This window comes from Balaenoptera physalus, assembly GCF_965194825.1.
Source record: "Balaenoptera physalus genome assembly, chromosome: 1".
Taxonomy (NCBI): domain Eukaryota; kingdom Metazoa; phylum Chordata; class Mammalia; order Artiodactyla; family Balaenopteridae; genus Balaenoptera; species Balaenoptera physalus.
The window spans coordinates 101,767,516-101,788,880 of record NC_138882.1 but is presented as its reverse complement, the minus strand read 5'-3'; the positions used below and the strand labels follow the sequence as shown (position 1 = coordinate 101,788,880).

The window sequence follows — 21,365 nt, the reverse complement described above, 5'->3', positions numbered from 1 at the left end:
TAGGTCTCATAAATGTTTTAACGCATTTGTAAGGAATAATCAGGGTTTGAATTTTTCTGATTTCTCAGTAGAAGATAGAAATGACTAATAATTTTGCAGTTACAGTTCAAGAAATTTAATATACAAGATGTATAAAGCACAGCAAACTCAGAATTATATTTCACATACAGGTAGTAGATCTTTTTAAAATGACATTTCACAAGCATCAGCAAAGCTGATAGACTAATACAGTAAGACATTTCTTTGGAGCAGAACTAATGAGTCTCCTGGTACAGCTATCAAATTAAATTTATAAGACTCTCCACCCTCATTAGAAGACTAACCGTGGAAACCATAAGCTTTGGGGTTATAACAAGAATCACTTCAAAATAAATGTAGTCTTATTATAATTTGTATAGCAGAAAGCAACACAGAGTGTGACACAATTCTCTTTCGTTTATGGTTATAAGGCACAAATTCTAATACAATTAACCTGTCAAAATTCAAGTGTATTGCGACACTGAGATTCTAATAAATGATTACTGCTAACGACAGAAGACTTGGTTGAAGGGATATTTGTATTTGTTTTGCCTTGTTTTTAAATTTTTTAATTTTTTTGGAGCCAGTTCTGTTTGAAGAACACAAAATGTGACTTTGTGAAAGATACAGAATTATCTTTGCTTAAAAGGAAGAAAAAATTTCCAGCTGTTATGTTACTTCCCACTTAGCTATCCTCATAATTGAAAACTGTAAGGGGATAGGGCTCCAAACATAAAGTTTCTACAGCATAGTTGATGCTTCATTAATATTGTGTTGAATTAATGAATGAACAAATAAACAAACAGTTTTAAATTACATACCTGAAGGAGAAGGTGATACTTTAAAACACGCTGCATAGGAACCACAAGCAAATCTCGAAGAGTAAATTTCCCATTATTTGCTCTTTTAGAACATTCCTAAAGAAATTTTATTTAAATTGAATTTTTTTAGTTTTAGCAAAAGGAGTCATAATACAAACATTAAAAGATGCAAACGCCATAAGCAAAACTGCTATTATACAATAAATATTTTGCTATTTTCCTTCTTAACAATCCTTCTTTCTTAAAAACAGGAAGTATCGTCAGTTAAAAACCAAAAGAAACAAAACTTGTAGCATTTCAACTCTAAATAAGAATAAATATGTAGAACTATTTTGCACATGAAAATTATTTTCTCTAGGGGTCCTCCAGCATCTTCCCCCCACTTACCACTTAACCTTTCACCAGTCTCACCAAGCAGGCCTGTGGACCAGGCATCAAGAACAAGCCCCATTCATCAAACCCACTATGTTCCCTCCCCACCATCATGCCTTGGTTCATTCGGTTCTCTCCAATTGCCTTGTGCTTGGACTAGTTCCCAGCAAAATTCATCATCCTCTTGAAGAACTATACTTCTAGGCTGTTAGTAATAGTCCCAATCAAAATTGTGCTGTCTCTCTGTGCCTTGTGGGTCTCTTAATTATTGTTGTATATGTATAATATCTTCCCCAATATATTATGTCTTTTATACCTCTTAAGAATCTAGTATTTGCTTACTAAACATTTGTTGTAATGAATGAAGTGGAATGATTGACTCCCAAAATTTGCTAAAGTATAAACCCACTACAGGATTCAAAGTTTTCAAAGCCTCAGATTTTATTTTTTTAATCTCACAATCTCCTTTCTTACAAGTTTATCAAAAAATAGCATTGACGGGTTCACTCTATTGACATTAACTACGACTTTGAGGAAAGTACTTTGAATTTGCAGTGTCAAAGCCTGAATTTAAATCAAGTTTGGCAATTCTTGTCTGTGTGACCTTGAACAAATTGCTTTTCTGATCTTACTGTTTCTCAAATATTCATGGTATCATCCAAAAAAAACAATAAGGTGTCATAAAGATATTTTTATTTCTGAGCAACCTAAGTCCAAAATCCTCAGACAAACATAACCAAGACCAAGGAATTTTCCAGTTCACGGAAGGGGTTGTATTCAAGAAAATACTCTTTAGTTTCCCTTTTGCCCACACTTAGCTTTTCCAGCACATGGAAGGATATATTATATTATCAGGAGCTATAGAAACAAACACCATTATCTCCAATGACCATATTGAGTTAATGAGTGCTTGACTACAGCTTTCAAACAAGAACTGGTGACACATCCTGACATGTTAGCTCACATCTTGTCAATTGCTGGGGTTCACTGGACAGATAACTATTTCAAATGATTTCTTGCTTCCACAGATTGTAGCGAGTTCTGGATCATGGGTCTCAAATAGGAGGTCAAACTGTTAATATTATTGTAATGAATGGGTCTCATCTTCCCAGCTGCACTTTAAGTTCCTTGGAAATTGAGGTTATATCTTACACTTCTTATGTTATGCCATCTTAACATAGTGTTAAGAACAGAAATGTTATACATTTAAAATTTACTTTGTTATGTTATGGAAGTCAGTGTAAAACTGTTGGGGAAAAAATTATTTCAAGTTCTAAGTTATAAGCTCAGGAAGTAAAGAAACTAACAGCACTGGCATTAGCTACAATTAGGGGGCCGAGACTGAAGTGTAAAGTGCTTATTAGTATTAAAAGCAAATAAAGGGTAGAAATGATTCTTCCAAACATCCAGTCCAGTGCTTAGCCTCAACTCCAATTCTAAGTGAAAAGAATAGAAAATGTAATAGGGATGAGCCAGCTTAGAGAACAAGGTAAAGAGACTCTATTACCCTTCACCCCATGTTATCTTGGTTCTACAGTAGGGGTGAAAAAAAGACAAAAATCATCAAGAATAAAAATAACCACAAAACAGAAGACATGAAGGAGGCAGAGAGAAACAAAGTATAAGGCAGCTTTCCCTCCATCATGCTGGGACCTGGAGAACACAGTTCCAGCAAAGACTATTTGTTGAGGGCTTATAGTAAGTATCTGGTTAAATACTTCCAAATCAGACCCACGGTTAACACAACCAGCATCACCTCACCCTGAGCCTTTCAAACTCAGTCTGAGGTTCTCTCTTTCCCTAAGACTTACAGTGACTACAGAAACTATATCTCTTGAGTTCTAGAGTATGCTCACTGGGCAGGATTTTGACAGTGAGTCTGAAAGAAGGGAGAGTAACATGCAAATAATGCTAAGAATATAATGCAGATTTCATTGACCACTTTCTGACTCCTCTCTTGAACCGGAATTATATATCTTTATTTTTTTAAAAACTACCTTAATGGTAGCTCTATTAGGAAGTCATTGTGTAAGTTGTTAACTTTTATCTTACCATCGTGTTTTAATTTGAGTCAAGGTGGCTTACAGTTCTAGACTTATGAGGCTCTGCTCTCCAAAGAGGAGCAGGGGCCCTTTAGGCTAACAAGGCTGTAAGGATGGCACTTAGTGGTGACTCAAACCATCTCCAGACATAAGATCCACATCATCAAGGGATAGTGAAAGGTAAGAAAGAAGGAGCCATGATATAAAATTAGTACAGTTACTTGGTAGTCTGTTGATGTGCAAATTTTCTCACCAATAGCTCCCCTTTGTGGGAATTATTTTATTAAATCAGTCCGGATATGCTAAACAGTGAAGGGGTTCTGATTTGCAAATCATCTACCTCTTCTTCTCTGTTCATCACCCGACCTCACTGCTAAACCCAACAAAGAGTAGCAAGGAGGATATGAGAGAGCCAACCAAGCCACACACAGAAGAGTTGACTATACATCTCTACCTGAAATTTAAGAAGATCCATACATATGGATAATATATTTGAGGTGACAATTCATATAACATATAAATAATCATTTTTCAAAAGTTTTTTTGAAAGTGCAAACTCTTCTTGTGGGGGAAAAAAAAGAAAAAAAGATGCACCAAAAAAAAAAATGACCTAACACAGTTTTCAGACTTATTTTCCATTGTTACCATGTGCTCTATTCATACTAACCTACTTGCCATTCCTCAAACTTTCCTGATTCTTCTGGTCAAGACATACCAATTCTTCCAGAATGCCCTACATGGACTCTCATCTATCAAGACTCACCTCATTCTTCAGTGACCTAACTCAAATGCTCCCTCTTCAGATAAATCTTCTGCAGTCTAACTATACTGAAGTGATCAATCACTCAGTCTTACTCATGGGGCCCTGTCAAAGAGTGCTTATCACATACTACTTAATCTCATCATATGTGTGCCTGTCTTGCCTTCTTATGGGCAATATCCATGCCCTTTTTATACGTTTTCCCCTAAATATCTTTTGGCCACGCCACGCAGCATGTGGGATCTTATTTCCCTGACTAGGGATCGAACCCACGCCCCCTACATTGGAAGCGCAGAGTCTAACCACTGGACCTCCAGGGAAGACCCAATATCTTATATTTTTAGTAAACAGTTTATATCTACATACATATTATCTCACATACATCTTACTCATCCTGTACCTTTTACTACCCTGGGCAAATTGCTCATGATCTCTCTGAACATTGGCTTTCTTATCCATTAGATAAAAAAATTAATTGTATGTATCTCACAAAGTCATGAGGATCTAATGAGATAATGCATGTAAAAAAGCCATAAATCTTCTATCTTACTACTGTTATTATTACTGCCACATTATTATTTTATAGAGCTATATATTAAAATATTTTATGAAATTACACTTAGAATTCATGGAAATTTGCTGTTGCATAGATCATGAAAAGAATATGTTGTTTTTAGTTTATTTTACTCTGTCATATACACACAAAAAATAAACAGGCACCTCTAATTTCAGTTTGACATCTTCTTTTGTCTTAGAAATGTAGTCTAGACTAGAGATGGCCGACTCCACTCCACTGCAGTACTGCCCATAAATAACCAACCTGAAAGGAAAAGAGACAGAGGAAAAAATCTGAGGACAAAAAGGCAAGAATAAAGTGGAAGAGGAAATTCACCTATTTAAAACCACAGTTGGGCATAACCAAAGCAAATCTCACTCATCCTGCACCTCTTACTTTCCAGGTAACCCTGGGCGGATTACTCATAATTTCTCTGAACCTCAGCTTTTTCGTTTCTTTTTAAGACACACCACACATACAGTTATAGAATGAAAGTCACTCATATTTACGGTATTAAAAATGACTATTTTTAATTTCCAAATTTGAATGGGATTGGTTCCATGCATGTTTTTATAGCAGGTAGATTTTACAAACTGGTTTAATGACTGTTAATATTGTTTGAGTGCATACAATAATCAAAAACAAAATTAAAAACTTCTGTTCAAGTTTCTATTAGAGATCAACTTTTACACTGCTCAAGCTCACTCAGGAACAGTTTTATTTTCTACTACAGTTTCACTGTAATCACTACTTACAACTCTACTCATTAATAAACCTCCTACTCCCTCCCCCTTTTTAATTAAGAAAAATACATTATCTGAAAAGTGGGAATGAGAGGGCTGAGCTGTGTTGGTTGGGAGATAACTCATATTGCACGGGGTCTGAGCCTGCTTCAGGAAGGGTATCTCTGGAGATAACTCATATTGCACGGGGTCTGAGCCTGCTTCAGGAAGGGTATCTCTGGAGATAACTCATATTGCACGGGGTCTGAGCCTGCTTCAGGAAGGGTATCTCTGGAGTAATACTGATTTTTGCAAAGAGCCCGGTTAATTTATTGTTTCTTTTAGCCCTCTACTGGAAAAAAAAAAAGCACTACTGCATTAATATTTATCTAATGTTGATGTAAGCAATTAATTAGCCACTTCTTAGTACTAGGAACTATAGTGCTTGATTTTAAAAGAGAGCGCTATATTTTAAGCAAAATTCCTTGGTACTTCTAATTCATGTGAATTGTTCAGAAGACTTTTTTCAAATTCAGAAAGGGAAACTGACTTTGGCTGTGAATGTAATACTCCAAAATACAGAATTATAAGATATTAGAGTTGGAAAAAGCACTACGTAGCACCTAATCTACCCCTAACATTTACAGATGGAAAAAAGGAGGCTCAGAGAGTTAAAATGACTCCCTGAAGTCTACAGGACTCAAGAGTGACAGGGTCTGTACAAGAACCTGCACCTTCTGGTTTTCAATGCAAAAGTCTGAACCCTTCTTTTTTTTCTTTTTCTTTTTTTCTTTCCCTGATACACATATAGAGGTCAACCACCACCCAGAAATTAACTGCCCCATGTTCTAATTACTGCCCAGACAGTATCTTAATGAACCATAGTAATAGCTACTTATGAGCAATTTTAATACTAACCCTCACTATAATTACAAACTAATAGCCACAAAATTTAAAATCCAAAAGTTACCTTTCCTTGTAGTTAATGAAAACTTGATACAAGTTCTGGTCGTTTTTATTTACAATGGAATCATGAATCTCTTGCATTAGGTTCCGATGAACTTTTACAAGTTCCTTAGAAAAGAAAACAGTGGCAAAGCAAATTAGGAATCAGAACCAAAAAAATCACCTGGAGCCCAGCATCCCTATTGTTGCCACACTTGCCATTCAAGGATATGCTGAATGCCCTCAATATATAAACCTGCTACCATCAGTAAAGAGGAAAAAATGGAGGGCAAAGAAGAGAAAAGAGAGAAGGGGAAGGGGAGGGGAGGGAGAGAGACAGGCCATGTTCATGGAAAATAGCAATTTCAGATCTGACTTGAAATGTCAGTGTCCTGTGGAAAAAGAAATTCTCTCTCTAGTTATTAAAGGGTAATTTATTCCTTGTACAAAAATATGTACAGTTCATTTTCATCTTATAATCACTTTAAATTTTTAAATAAAACTATCCAAGTGCTTAATGTTTTACTGACAGGATAAAGTAATGATTCATGTCCTTGAGACATAAAAATGTAGATTTGTACTTTGGTCAATTAGTGGTGTCCTGGAGCTAAGCTAACAATAATCAGACTAAATTACTTGAAACCAGCCAACTAATGTCATAAATAAGCAGCAAATAAATTGTAGTAGGCAGTTTACTAGGGCAACTCAAAAGTCAGAATTTCACATTTTTCCTGATAAACAAGTAATTTTCGGTCAGAAGTAAAATACATGTCACAGCCAGGAAATGAGGAGGTCCGAATCAAGGTGCCAATTCTCCCAGGATCTCTTCCCGTGTACCTTGGAGCATACATTGATGCAGGGCATGCCCTTCCTTAGGAGGTGTTAAGTGAAACATGAATATGTTGGTCCTGTCACTTTTTTGAGGAGCATGGAAAAGCTATTAGAATAAGGACTGTCAAATGGGTCCTAAGTTACAGTGAGCGTATTTAGGTGGTTCAAGATTCTCATTTTCCTAAAATGTGTGGTTTGTTTTATGCTAAATATTCATTTGATATTGGGATCTTTTTCTTCCTTCTACATTACAAATCAGTAAGAATGTCTTCATTTGGCCAAAATCAGGAACAAGGACAACATGCCATAGCTAAACTGGTGCAAAGCAACACTAAACATAAAGGAATCAAAATATTAGAGACTTTACAGGTGATACAAGCAAGCCGGTACATAAAAGCTTATATATTGTATATAAGAGCTATATATTAAAACTGAGGGACTACCCTGGTGGTCTAGTGGGTAAGACTCTGCACTCCCAATGCAGGGGGCCCGGGTCTGACCCCTGGTCAGGGAACTAGAGCCCGCATGCATGTCGCAACTAAGAAGTCCACATGCCGCAACGAAGGTCCCGTGTGCCTCAACGAAGGTCCCGTGTGCCGCAACTAAGACCCAGCACAGCCAAAATAAATAAATTAAATAAATAAATAAATATTAAAGGAAAAAAAAAAAAAACCTGAGGCCAGTTCTAGAGGTCTAAGAACTTGAATCTTGCCTAGCAAGACCTTACATGGTATTGCATTTGGCTTGCCTCTATGCTTTTGGGTAAATATCCTTTTAAGATTGTCAGATAATAAGGTACCCTGAAATTTGAAATGCTATATAAATGTGAAGAAAAGCTCCTCACACCTTACCATTAAAATAGACCGTTATATTGGGCTTCCCTGGTGGCGCAGTGGTTAAGAATCCGCCTGTCAATGCAGGGGACACAGGTTCGAGCCCTGGTCCAGGAAGATCCCACATGCTGTGGAGCAACTAAGCCTGTGTGCCACAACTACTGAGCCTGCACTCTAGAGCCTGCAAGCCACAACTACTGAGCCCATGTGCCACAAGTACTGAAGCCCGTGCGCCTAGAGCCCATGCTCCGCAACAAGAGAAACCACCACAATGAGAAGCCTGGACACCGCAACAAAGAGTAGCCCCCACTCGCCGCAACTAGAGAAAGCCCGCGCGCAGCAACAAAGACCCAACGCAGCCAAAAATAAATAAATAAATTTATTTATTAAAAAAATAAAAGACTGTTATATCATAAGGAAGCAGTGTATTTCAGAAATGGGAGTTTAGGCTGATGCAACCAGAAGCAGAAAACACCAAAAAGCAGAGGCCAAGGAAGTGCAGGAATGGAGGGAAGTGGAGGAGACAGATGGAGCCAGGACTGTGTCTGTAAGATGAGGTTAGGGGGCTGGAAGAACAATAGAGCGGGGAGTGGGGCAGAAGGGGATTCCCACAAGAGAAAGAGACAGTAACACCAGAGATTAACTGAGACTACCTTGTTGTGACAAGCAGTTAAGTATAATACATCAATCTTATCCTTTTGTGTTCAGCGTACATTCTGACTGACTTTTGGTTGACAATATGACTTACTAGTTATTTCCAAAAAAATAAGACTATAAGAACTCAGGAGGCAGAAAGTTGGGTTAAAATTCTTTAAAAATACAATAGAATGTTCAAATAGGGACCCAATAAGAAAATGAGGATTTTTATAGAAGTGTACCACAATTTTAGCTAGCATATTTTTACTTACAGGAATGTTGATGAATACTGAATCAAATTCGGCTGCTGTCAGAAATCTTTTTAATGGTGCCATGAAATACTACCAGGAGAGAAGAGAGGGGTAATAATTACGCACAACTTATCCTAATCTATATAATAGTTTTTCATCAATGAACAATAAATATTACTGAAAGTTAATCAGTATATGAATACCAAGAAAAAAGCAGAAACTATTTTCTCTACCATAAAGATTCTATATTTGAACAGAGATATAAAGACACAAATACAAGTTAATACATTTAAAATATAAAATAAAGGATTTGGGCTATAAATCCTTCGGAAAGTAAGAAAAAAAAGAAGAGAGAACACCATTGGCTGAACTGGCAAAAAATGGCAACCTTCTGGAGATATGTTTGAGGACTAATTCAAAATATCCCTCAAATGCTCTGTGAAGATTCTAGATCCCTGAGATCAATAATTTGCATATACAATTTATGGATCATTCCCCTTCATTCTTTGAGAATTTTAGTTCCTGGCCTACCATATCTCTGGCCATTACTACTCCCATCTTCATTTTTGGTCGTTATCAGTATCTGCGCAGATGATCCTTCCAATAGCCTGGCCTCTCGGTTCCTTGAACTCCAATGATCTGTGCCCCATCCTAGCTCAGGTCCTCTTGTGGTCATAGCCCAAGACCCTGTCATTACCAACAACTGCATATGCTCCATAGAATTAAGTTGAAGCAAGCAAGTCTCTGACCTCTGCCCTCCTAACTTTACAGCTCATTCCTCCAAGGACTCCTCCAACCCACTGGGTCTGCCAATCCCCTGACCATCTCACATCCCTCATGTCCTCACTTCCCTTCTTACCCAGTTTACATTCCACGAGCCATCATCAGAATCACTGCCCTGCAAGTACCCTTACCCTCTCTTCTTTCATTCTGGAAAAATGAAAACCCTGGTTAAATCTATCTTGCCATATATTTTGTGCCTATACCTAAGAAGTTAAACAGAAGCTACACTGATAGTTAATTAAAAATATAATCACAAAACCCAAATGAGCCTGTAATGCTACATAATCCTAGTACATTTACCTTCTCGTTCTCCTAAACAACTCTTCCACGCCTTCATCTCTCTTTTTAAACTTCCAAACTTTCTCCTGGTTCTCATTCTCCTAGCCTCCAAATGTGGAAGTCACCAGAGGTGACCTCAAACCTCTTCTCTATCAACAGCCATTCTTTTGGTGATTCATCTAGTGCCATGGCTTTAAACACCACTGCATAATGATAATGGCCCAATCTATACATCCGTTCAACCTCTCCCCTGAATGTCAGACTCATACATCTAACTTCCTCCTCAATACGTCCCCTTGGAAGCTAAGAGGTATTGCAAATTTAGTAAGTCCCAACAGATTCGTGATTCCTACACCTCTCCTTCTCCATCTCAGTCACCATCTTCACCATTTACAGTTACTCATGCTAAAAACCTAGCATTGTTAGGAATTCCCACTGGGCGGTACAGTGGTTAGGACTCTTGCACTTCCACTGCTGTGGGCCCGGGGTTCAATCCCTGGTCAGGGAACTAAGATCCTACAAGCCAAGCCGCGTGGCGTGGCCAAATAAAAAAAGAACAGAAAACCTAGCATTCTTGATTGCTCTTTTCCACACATCCTTTACCTAATTCCTCATCAAATCCACTTGGCTCTACTTTCAAAATTTATTCAGAATCTGACCACTCCTTACCACCTCTACCAATACCACCAATTTCCGTCAACTTAATTATTGTGATATCCTTCTAACATTTTCCTCAATTTCCACCCTTGCCTGACAAGAGTCAGAATGATCTGTTAAAAACTTACATTAGATCCCATCACTTCTTCTACTCAAAACGCTCTAGCTTTTAGCCAGGTGCTCCTATATGCCCCCTGTGTGACCTGGGGGCTCACCAGGTCTCTGATCTCACTGCTCCCCTGCACTCATTCTGCTTCAGCGTCCTGGGCTGTTGCTGTTCCCTGAAGCACACTGAACACTGTCCCACGTGAGGGCCTTTCTCCCAGGGACTGTCCACTCTGGGATATTCGCATGGCTTGCTCCCTCCATTCGCAAAGCTGTCTGCTTAAATACGATCTGACCACAGAGGCCTTCCATTACCACACTATATAAGGTAACACCAGCCTCCCCCATCACTCACTACCCCCTTCCTCTGCCTTATTTTTCTTCAGAGAATTTATCACCACCTGGCATACTCATTTGCTTAAATTATAAACCCTCCCATGAGAGTGTCATGAGAACCAGAGCTCTGTTGTGTTCACTGCTATACCCCCAGTCCCCAGAATAGTGCCATTCACACACTAAGAAATCAATAAATCATCGTGGGATGAGTAAATCCGCTTTGAGATCTTTAAACCCAAAGTTCAGCTGAAAATCAGAATATGCAGACACGGTAGAAACACTGAGCCTAATGTATTAGCAGGGCAGTATTGGAGCATCAAGAATGATACCTGATGACTTACTTTTTCTATTGACTCCAATGTTTCTGTATATTTTTCTTCTGTCTGCTTGATTTCTGCTAGGCAGCAACTTCGTATGTCATTTTCTGGATATTTCTACAATTAGAATTTTCAAATTAACATTATTTAATCAAATTCATGTATTAATCTTTCCAGTAGAAGATAGAAATAAAAATTATTGATTTTTTTAAGTGTTCCATTCTAATAAAACACATTAACTAAAAGATATATTTAACTGCATTTGTGAAGGATCTTTGCTTTTTAAAAGAATCTGAACAATGTAAATGAAAAAGTTTTAGATAATTAAAAATATACTTTTGAGTATACTCTCTTTAAACTGAAACATCTATTTTATTATAAATGTTACTGCATCTGGAAACATCATGAATGGTCTTATACAGTTTTCTTAATGTACAGCATACTTTACAAGTGCTGTAGAAATAACTGCAAAAATCATAAAAGGATATTTGGTAAGTAAAAAATCATAAAATATTTTTTCAAGAGTTAACATCTTGGTGTTTGGCTCTCTTACTGTTTAAGACTCGAGGCAGTAGAACATAATAGGAAGATCAAAGTTTTGGGGATCAGATAGAATTTGGTTCAAGAACCAGTTTTGCTGTTATTAGTTTGTTATCGTGAAGAAGTTATCTAATCTCTCTGTGTCTCGGTTTTCTCATCTATAAAACAGAATTACAGTACCCAGCCCAAGGAGCTGTAAATGAGATAACTTGTGTAGCGTGCTTAACACCCTGAGGGATGCACAAGAGGGGCCCTGTGCGTTCAATCATCATCACTGCTCACCCTGGGCCACATAAACAGCCCAGCGCCGTCAGCTCAGTGAAGACGGTCCTTGGGAAAGACAGTGAAGAATTTGCTGGTGCCCAAAGCAGTTGATAATTAAAGGGGGTATGGTCGATACTCCATCACCTAAAACGCTCTTAAACTGCTGCCACAGGCGTCCTGTCAGCTCGTGCAGTGGGTTAAAGCACACATTCATGACGTTCACCGAACACAGGCCAGCCAACTTGTTTCCATCCCACAGAAGCTACTGTCCCCTTTGTGGGCACCGGACAACCCGCCAGCCCTTTATTAAATGCAAGAGGTCCAAGAGAGCTGAGCAAATTCATCAAAGCACCGAAGAAACCTAAAGTACTACCTAGCTGATGAAGAAAGTCTTTTGTGTAAAGAAAGACTATGTTAATAAAAGCTTAAGCAACTGACCTTATTTTTCATTTCAAATTATATATGAGAAAATCATTCAAAGTAATTCTGAACGTTTTAGATATTTTAATGCAGATAAAGCTTTGTGGGCTCCTGTTGACTATGGCAATATCTGAAACTAAGTTTATAAAATAGTAAAAAATGCTAGGAGACCTATACTGAAACAAACAACAACAACAAAAATACCTCATATCAACCCCTAACAAATAGGAAGAAATATTCTTTAACATATACTTTATGCCACATCAAACTTTAGATTTACCTGCTTTGTAAGAGATTTCCTTTCATAACAATATAATTTCATGATCCCCTGAAATTATGTTCTATTGCCACTCTGCAATTATTTAGCTGTGTGGCATGCCGTTTACTTGTTAGACTTGATTTTCTTACTAGTAAACTGAGAGAATTAGACCAGAGATTCCCTGCGGTTGTTCTGAACTGTAAAATGTCATGTTTACATGTCTCCAAATGCAGCAACACGTCATGGTTATACAGTTACAAGCAAGTAAACATAAAAAAGAAAACAAACCAAAAAAAGATCCCAGCATAAGTTACATAAATAATTATTGTATTAATTATAATTATGCTATTATTTTATAATTATAATTAATATACTTATAACATAACTATTATTCCATTTTATTAATTATAATTATTGTATTAATTAATCTTTCAAATAATCACTTTCCTAATAAAATACTCAGAATAACAAGTCATGGTTATAGAGTTATAAGCAAGATAAAAAAGAAAAACAAACAACGATCCCAGCAGAAGTTACAGAAATAATTATAACTATTGTATTAATTATAATTATGTTATTATTTTATAATTATAATTAATATAATTAAAACAAATATTATTTTATTTTATTAATTATTATATTAATTAGTCCTTCCAATAATCACTTTCCTAATAAGATACTCAGAGTAACTTAAAAAACAGGCAAGTCAAAGTCCTACAGGCTGATGTGCCTCCTCTGCCTTCATCAAGTCCTCGTACACTTCGCCACCTTCGTCTTCCCCATAAACACAGTCGTACAGACCCTCTTCATCTTCCACACGGGTTTCACTGAAGCAAAAGGTATAACAGAAACGTCATTTTCTAGCATGCAGTAAATACAGTAGTTAGAAATAGCTCACTGGATTTTAGCAGAAAATCCAGAGAGCAAATCAAATACAGTGGAAAGAGTCAAAGGTTTACATTACAGTTCTGCCCCTCCTAATGAGAACAATGACAAACGACAACCACAGAATCTGACAACAATGGCAGTGCCCTAACCTTCACTGGGCATTTACTATGCTTCTCTGCATGGATTATCTCTCCTGGTTTGCCCAGGTCCAGCATTAATTGTGTTATCAGGTAGGCATTGTTGTTGGCCAATTAGAGTGATAAGGACTTTGAGAGAACAAAATGTTCTTTGACTTGCCCAGGATAACACAGCTAGTCAGACAGCAGAGCCAGGATTTAAAACCCAGTCTGTCGCACACACTGAGTGTTTTTTTTGTTTGTTTGTTTGTTTTAAAGAGCAGGTGATATACAAGCTGGATTTTTATTTTTATTTTTATTTAAGCACTATTTTATTTATTTATAGCTGTGTTGGGTCTTCGTTTCTGTGCGAGGGCTTTCTCTAGTTGTGGCGAGCGGGGGCCACTCTTCATCGCGGTGCGCGGGCCTCTCACTGTCGTGGCCTCTCTTGTTGCGGAGCACAGGCTCCAGACACGCAGGCTCAGTAATTGTGGCTCACGGGCCTAGTTGCTCCGTGGCACGTGGGATCTTCCCAGACCAGGGCTCGAACCCGTGTCCCCTGCATTGGCAGGCAGATTCTCAACCACTGCGCCACCAGGGAAGCCCCACACACTGACTGTTTTAACTGCTCTATCATACTACCTCCCATTTTTCATATGTCAAGGCCTCAGTTTTATTACCTGTATTAAAGGGTATAATATGGAGAAGACAGGGGAGCTGGGGAGGATCTAATATGTTATAAATAATCTTTATAAAGCAAAAATTTCTGCTGATTATAATTGTCAATATCTAATGCAATGGCTTTCAAACCATGTTCCTTCAAGGCCACTCAGAGGGTACCCACAGGTTTGATTCAGTCACATTCTGCTTTTATCTGTTCTACTTGTATTTTGCTTAAAGAAATGGTCCAAGGCCACAAGACATTTTTAAAAGCCATTGAAATTCTTCTGCTGGTCTACTGGCAGTGGAAAATAATCCCTATTTTTTTTTTTTAACATCTTTACTGGAGTATAATTGCTTTACAATGGTGTGTTAGCTTCTGCTTTATAACAAAGTGAATAGGTTTACAATCTCAAATGAAGGGTTTGGGAAAGATAATCAATCAGTCACTGTGGAAGCGTTCATGGAGACTTTAAAAATAGGGCCCTATTCAGTCAACACAGAAACAGCTGTTTCCACCTATCACCCATTCTTTTACTACTCCTTAAGTTTTTCCTTTCAGTTCAAGAGTTCTAGAATTAGCTTCTATTAACTAACAATGCCAAAGAACTGAGATTAATAAATTTAGGTATGTTAGAAAGAAGCGTGAATATCTCTCTGAAAAGAAATTCAACTCCTTCAGTACTGCCAGCCCTTAGCATTTCTCTTGGGCCTGTGCAGATAGAACATTATAAATTGATACGTACAAAAATAAGAACACTAACTATAAATGTCACTCTGCAACTTGGAGCATTTTTCAAAGTAGGTGCAATCACAAGGTTGTCTATGTTTGTCATGAAGAGTTATCTGGAGGCATTTGACAGAAATGAACTGTCAGACACCCAGAAGAAAGAAAGGTGCCTTAAGGGAGAACGATCTGGTGGTGAGAGAAGTTTCAGAGAACCTGCTGTGAGAAAAATTCATTCCAGGATTACCTGTCCACCGTCCACCCACCTACCTGATTCTTAAACTAAGAACCTACTGATTCAGACTCGCCAGTGTTAAGAATGCATAGATCCAGAAGATCCAAGGGCTCTCCCATAGTCTAGTGTGGAAAACAGCACATAAACACCTAATTCGATGAGTGCAGAGGAAAGAGTAAGAATAACTCTGACTAAGGATGGCAGGGAAAGCTTCATGGAAGATATTACATCTGAACTGGATCTTGAGTGTATTTATTTATTCAATAGGTATTTGCTGAATAAATACTATGTTCCAGCAGATATAGCTGCAGACAAGTCAGACACAGTTTCCACCCTCCAGGGTGACACAATGAATGAGAAGAGGGGATGAGCATTCAAAGTACCCCAACCTGTGCGATGGCAGAGAGGTGTGCAGAAGCTGGCGCTGTGAGGGGTGGAGTGCCGTCCAGTGGGACCAGGTGAGTGAGGGGAGCCCCAGAGGGAAGAGGTGAACCAATCTGAGAAGGGCCCTGCACTCTGGGAGCTCAGCCTTACCTGGGCATCTGAGGACCACAGAGGGTTATAGAGGGGTAGTGTGGAGGGTCAAGAAGCCAGGCAGGAAGATAGAGAAGCCAAGAAATGAAATGCTGTGGGTGAGAGGTACTGAGTACCATAACCAGGGTAAAGGCAGATGAGAAGAGAAACAGAGACTCAGGAGACCGTGTCAGCTACCACCAACCAGCCTTGGGGACCAATCCAGATTAGGGAGAGGGGGAAGGACTGAAGGATGCTTTCAGCTCTCTACTCTGAAAAACTGGGGAGATGGTGAGTCTTTTTGGCAGTTCCAGAATTTCCATACTGAGGGGGCTTAGGCAGGCAGTCTCGCCTGAGAACAGTGGGGCCGATAAACTGGTTCGAGCACTTTCTATAACTCATCAGAGGGTAGGAAGGTCTGATGAGTTCATGAAGGAACTGAGATTAAAGAAATGATAAAGGAGTAGGTTCTGTATCAAAGGGGATCCTGTTCAGAAGGAAAACAGGCTGTGAAATCCTTTTCCTCCCTCAGACCCTCCAACCCCCACCCCCAAACCAACAACAAAAAGTCAAAAAACAAACAAAAAAATCACATTGTCTTTCTTAAGTCTTGCTATTGACTATTTTGCATGAGGGCAGAGGTACATATGTATAAATTCACACAGATTCTTCTTTAAGAACTGTAAGAGTGACTGACACACACGCACCCACACACATTGCGACTGGGCTAGAACAGTTTGGGTATTGTTATTCAATCCCATACCAAAGCTGTTTTTCTTGCTAACAATTTGGGCAATAATCTCTGATTTGCACAAAATGAAGAAGGGAGAGGGAGGAAGAAGCTGTGATTCTTCAAATGGTCAATAAATCAACAGCAATCTATATTAGCTTTCCTGTGTCTGGGCAACCTAGGTATGGTCCCGTCTGACACCCTGGTCATAAAGGTTGAAGGAGCAAGGACACTACCATTTAGCCATCTCACACGCTCTCCATTCCATCCTGTGTCTGTTTCTCTCCACGTGAGGAAAGAATGACTCCCCCTGCCTGGGGAGCAGACCAGTGTTTGTTCTGGGGCCCTCCCTTTAAGCGATTCATCCCTAGAGGTTAAAGGGAAGTCTATGAGCCCATAGAGATCGTAACAAAGCCAAGACTGAAAATCAAACCCTCATAGCAAACTCAAAAGCAGGCATTTGCAGGAAACACACGACATTTGGACCTCCGACCACCTGGTGAAGAGGTGAGGCAGACTGCACCTCCCCTAGCATGTGAGCTGGCACCTCAGAGCAGCCAGTTCGGGGGCCCAAGTTTTCTCCAAACTTGCATCCTCACAGGATTTATCTTGGCGTCAACAGAACAAGACGAGGGAAGACTATAAAAATGAGTAGGTGTAAGTGACAATTGGTGGGGAGTTAAGAATGTCATCATAGCACTGGAAATAATAATATTCTTTCTAAGACGACAAGGAATTTGATTATCTTATAAGTAATCTTATAGTCACTTTATGAAGATTGTAGCCAATTCAATGAGACAATCAGCAATTACCTTGCTGAATATTAGTGAGTTCTTGGAGATTTTAAGAAGAGATAAGAAACCATTCTTGATACACATGTAAAATACAAGACTTCGAGGCCCATCCAAAGGCAGCCTAGCTGGGAAGGGCTACCAACCTTCCCGGTGGCTCCTGTCACGGTGCTCTCCTGCTGAAAGTTCTCAGAGGAGCAAGGCAGGGTGCCTCTGGGAATCAACGCAGTGGGTAAGAGCCTCCACGCTAGAATAAGAACTGCCTGGGTTCAAATCCAAAGACTACTATTTACTAGCAACATGATCCTCAGCAAGTTACTTAGCTTTTCAAGCCTCGTTTTCTCATCTGTAAACTGTGGTGAGACTAGGAACAACCTCATAATGTGGTGTTACATGAGAGATGTGTGTAACATGGTTAGGACAGAAACACGCACTCAATAAGCTCCTATGAACTGATAGATGTCTCATGATAGACAGCTCCAGCCTGAAGCATCATGCCTGGAAGGCAGTAAGTGCTCAATGCAGCTTTGGCCTATTAATTCAGAAAACAGATACTTACTGAGGACCTACTAGACACTAGACACTGTTTGAAGTGCTAGGAAAAGAGCCAAGAACAAGGTCAAGTCCCTGACCTCATGAAGCAGGTCTTCTGATGAGGAGACGGACAAAAAATGAAGAAAGCCGAGACTGCCTCAGGTAGAGGCGAGTACCATAAAAACACAGAGCAAGGTAAGGGTGGCAGCAATTTTAGATAGGAAAAGCCTCGCTGGGAGAGCCATCTGAGCAAAGACTTGGACGGCGAGGGGTCAGCCACATGGGCAGAAGGGACAGCACGTGTAAAAGTCCTAGAGCAAGAATAAGGTCCATGTGCTGGGGTATTAGGATGGATCAGTGGATGAATTTCCACAGGATCTGAATCTCTCCTGGAGCAGAATCTATGTCTTCTTGTAATTCTTTGCAAACCTACCTGATCTTTGGCATCAGTTCCTTGACGGGTGAGGATCAAGTTTTACCTTTATTTGTAATCTGCACAAGTCACTCAATCAGTGGAAGATAACCAGCTGCAAAGACCATTAGCCTCTCCCGACTATTAAATAATACAGCCCAAAAGGATTCTCTCTTCAGAATCAACACCATCTAATGAAACATTCCTGAATAACTCCCACCCACACTGATCTCGTTCGTCCTTGAACTTACACAGCAAGCACTATCTGTCCTACAAGTCCGGTGGTAGATTCTGTTAATACTTCTCTCGTTAATTGTCTGATTCCAGGTTTATCTACTACCTTTACTATGCCTTTGAGAAACTTCCAAATGTTACTTCATTGCTGTCTGTTTCTTTACTCTCCATAGAGACTTGCACAATGCAAGTCACACAACAGGAATTAAAAGCCAGTTGAAGTACATTTTCTCATGAAGCTTTCCATCAGGAGTTTGAGGTTAATTCTCACATGTCTTAATCACTAAGCCACGGTTCCCCTTCAGAGAGCTATTTTAACACCCACGGTTAAAATCCACAAAGGATGCAAAAATTGGCAGTGGTGTACTTTTGTTGAAAGCGCTCAACATACTCTATTAAATCAGGCAGGCCTTTGTAGATGTCGTCATCATTAACGCTTTCTTCTGTCGGGAAGGGCCTAGGAGGGAGGGAAGAAAAAAGAGTGAATAGGCAACAACTAGGCTGGACGTTTACCTCTCACGAAACACATACGTTCAGCTGCTGCCAAAGTGGTCAGATCAGTCACCATGTTGAACACGATATCTGGGGCTTTTCCCAAAGTGCCTGCCTGTGGCTGTGTCGGGGTCCCCCAGGGAGGCGTGGCACCTGCTACCTCAAATCACCTGCAGCAATCACGGCTGGTCACCACAGTCATGTGAGCAGTTGTGGACGTGCTGAGGTGCTCATCTGACCTTCCACCAGCCACACACCTGCAGGCTCACGTCAGCGCTCACTGCAGCTCCGCAGCTCAGAGTGGGCCCTTGCCTTCAGCCCCATTCAGATTCTTTGCACTTACAGATTCTGATCTGACAAATAACTTGGTAATTTGGTAACGACCATTCTAGCATGACTCAATTCACTAGTATAGATGAGAATTAGAAGTCAAAAATGCCATGCCCTTTATATATGATCATTGACTCTGATATACTTTTCTACTCAGACCGTAAGTTGTGTGAGTTGTATTTTTAAATTTTCATCTATTGGACAAATAAGTCAAACAGGCCTCAAAAAGAGTATGATGTTTTCTTTGTCCCCTGCTCAAAGAAAATCACTTTAGTTTCTACCGTATTCCTAGCCATTGCCTTCCCGTGTTTGCTTCGTACTATGAACTTTATTCATAACACCAACATAATGCCCTAAATTTACGTCTAACAAAATCACAGTGATTATACTATAGTGCCAAAAGTTTTACCCTTTTTTACATGAAGTCAGCATGTCATATGTTCCATAAAAACAAGAGGATCTATCAAAATAACAAATAAGCACTAGATAATTACTAAATAATTATATTTAGTATAGTGAAAACATTTTTACATTCGTTTATGTATTAACTTGGTACTTAAGACATCTGAGGAACATATTTTTCAAATAAATTAAAATGTGTGAGAAATGCCAGTTTCAAAATCCTTTTTAAAATAAATTTTGACACATTTTATTATACTCTTATATACAAGTCTATTGTAGTAAAAAATTGAAATTATAAGTAAGAATAACAAGGAAAAAACTCTTCTATATATATAGTTTCAGAATCAACAATATATAAATACATAAGAATAGAATCATGCTATTTCAATATTTGCTGTTTGCATACAACAAAATATATGTTGGCATGGAAACATAATCACGTATTGAAGAGAAAATGACAAGGTATGGAACATTTATCCAGCCTACAGACTACTGTAGAAAGCTGCCAAACTCATGGCCCATTTCTGAGGAAGGGTCTGTGGGTGTCCTCCCCAAGGTCACTGTGCTTTGTACCCAGGGACTGGGCTGTCATGCTTGGATCCTCTCTGTTTGAATCTGAATGTGAACAGAAAAATGGAAGCAACAGAAGAAGAGACCCAGGGTCACAGAGCCCCACAACGGCTGGAGATTGAATTATGGAGCCCTGAGGAAATCAGGTAAAAAATGAGATCCATTCCATTTCCATGTGGCCTGGCTGTGTGGCTACTGAAACTGTTTTTCTGTATTTCTAACATTCCTAATAATACAACTTTCTGACTGACCTAACCTGAATATGCAGTATTTTAAACAGAAAAGGCCCGACACAACATAACACACCTACCTTTCCATACTTACTGACTGCATAATGCTTCACTGCATGGAGAAGGTATAATTTAACCAATTTACAGTGGACCCTTGAACAACAAGGTTTGAACTGCACATGTCCACTTATAAATGGATTTTTTTCAATAGTAAATACTACAATACTACACGATCCACAGTTGGTTGGAACCACGGGTGCAGAGGAACTGAGGATGCAAAGGGCCGAATATAAGTTATACTCAAATTTTCAACTGTGTGGATGGTTGGTGCCCCTAATTCCCACGTTTTTCAAGGATCAACAGTACTTCCAAGTTTTTCACTTAGTTCCAAACTTTCAACACACCTCCTCAAACATATATTATTTTATACTTGTCTGATTATTTCTTAAACGCCTAGAAGTTGTGACTTATTGTTATGGCCTACAGGATATAAATGTACTGCAATATCTTTTAAAATATCTATTTAATTAAGCACTTGTGTTTGTCTTAATGAATCACCTGTATAGGAATGTTAGAGGAAGTTAAAAGAAAGAACTGTATCAGTGACAGTCACCAGTGAGTTGAGAACGATGTTTAGCCAATGTGTCTTATTCAACGCTATGAATAAGTTCTTACTTGCTGGATAAATTTCGAATGTCTATTGAGCACTTATATACCCAGCCACTCTGCATGAATGAGATGCGGTCCCTGTATG

The 21,365-nt window shown here is 39.0% G+C and overlaps 1 protein-coding gene across 17 annotated transcripts in view; it reads right to left on the bottom strand.

Moving 5' to 3' along the window:
• Positions 1–21,365, bottom strand: part of VAV3 (vav guanine nucleotide exchange factor 3) — a 521,969-nt gene that overhangs the window by 319,558 nt on the left and 181,046 nt on the right. For all 17 annotated transcript variants that reach the window (XR_014261053.1, XR_014261054.1, XM_082451935.1 and 14 more), the window contains exons 4-10: positions 18,979–19,044; positions 13,466–13,574; positions 11,289–11,381; positions 8,809–8,877; positions 6,262–6,365; positions 4,734–4,833; positions 840–935 (exon numbers count right to left, since the gene is read on the bottom strand). Coding sequence is in view for 15 of the 17 variants with exons in the window: in XM_082451935.1 (XP_082308061.1) it covers positions 840–935; positions 4,734–4,833; positions 6,262–6,365; positions 8,809–8,877; positions 11,289–11,381; positions 13,466–13,574; positions 18,979–19,044 (637 nt within the window). In the remaining 2 variants the exon portion in view is untranslated. The remainder of the gene's footprint in view (positions 1–839; positions 936–4,733; positions 4,834–6,261; positions 6,366–8,808; positions 8,878–11,288; positions 11,382–13,465; positions 13,575–18,978; positions 19,045–21,365) is intronic.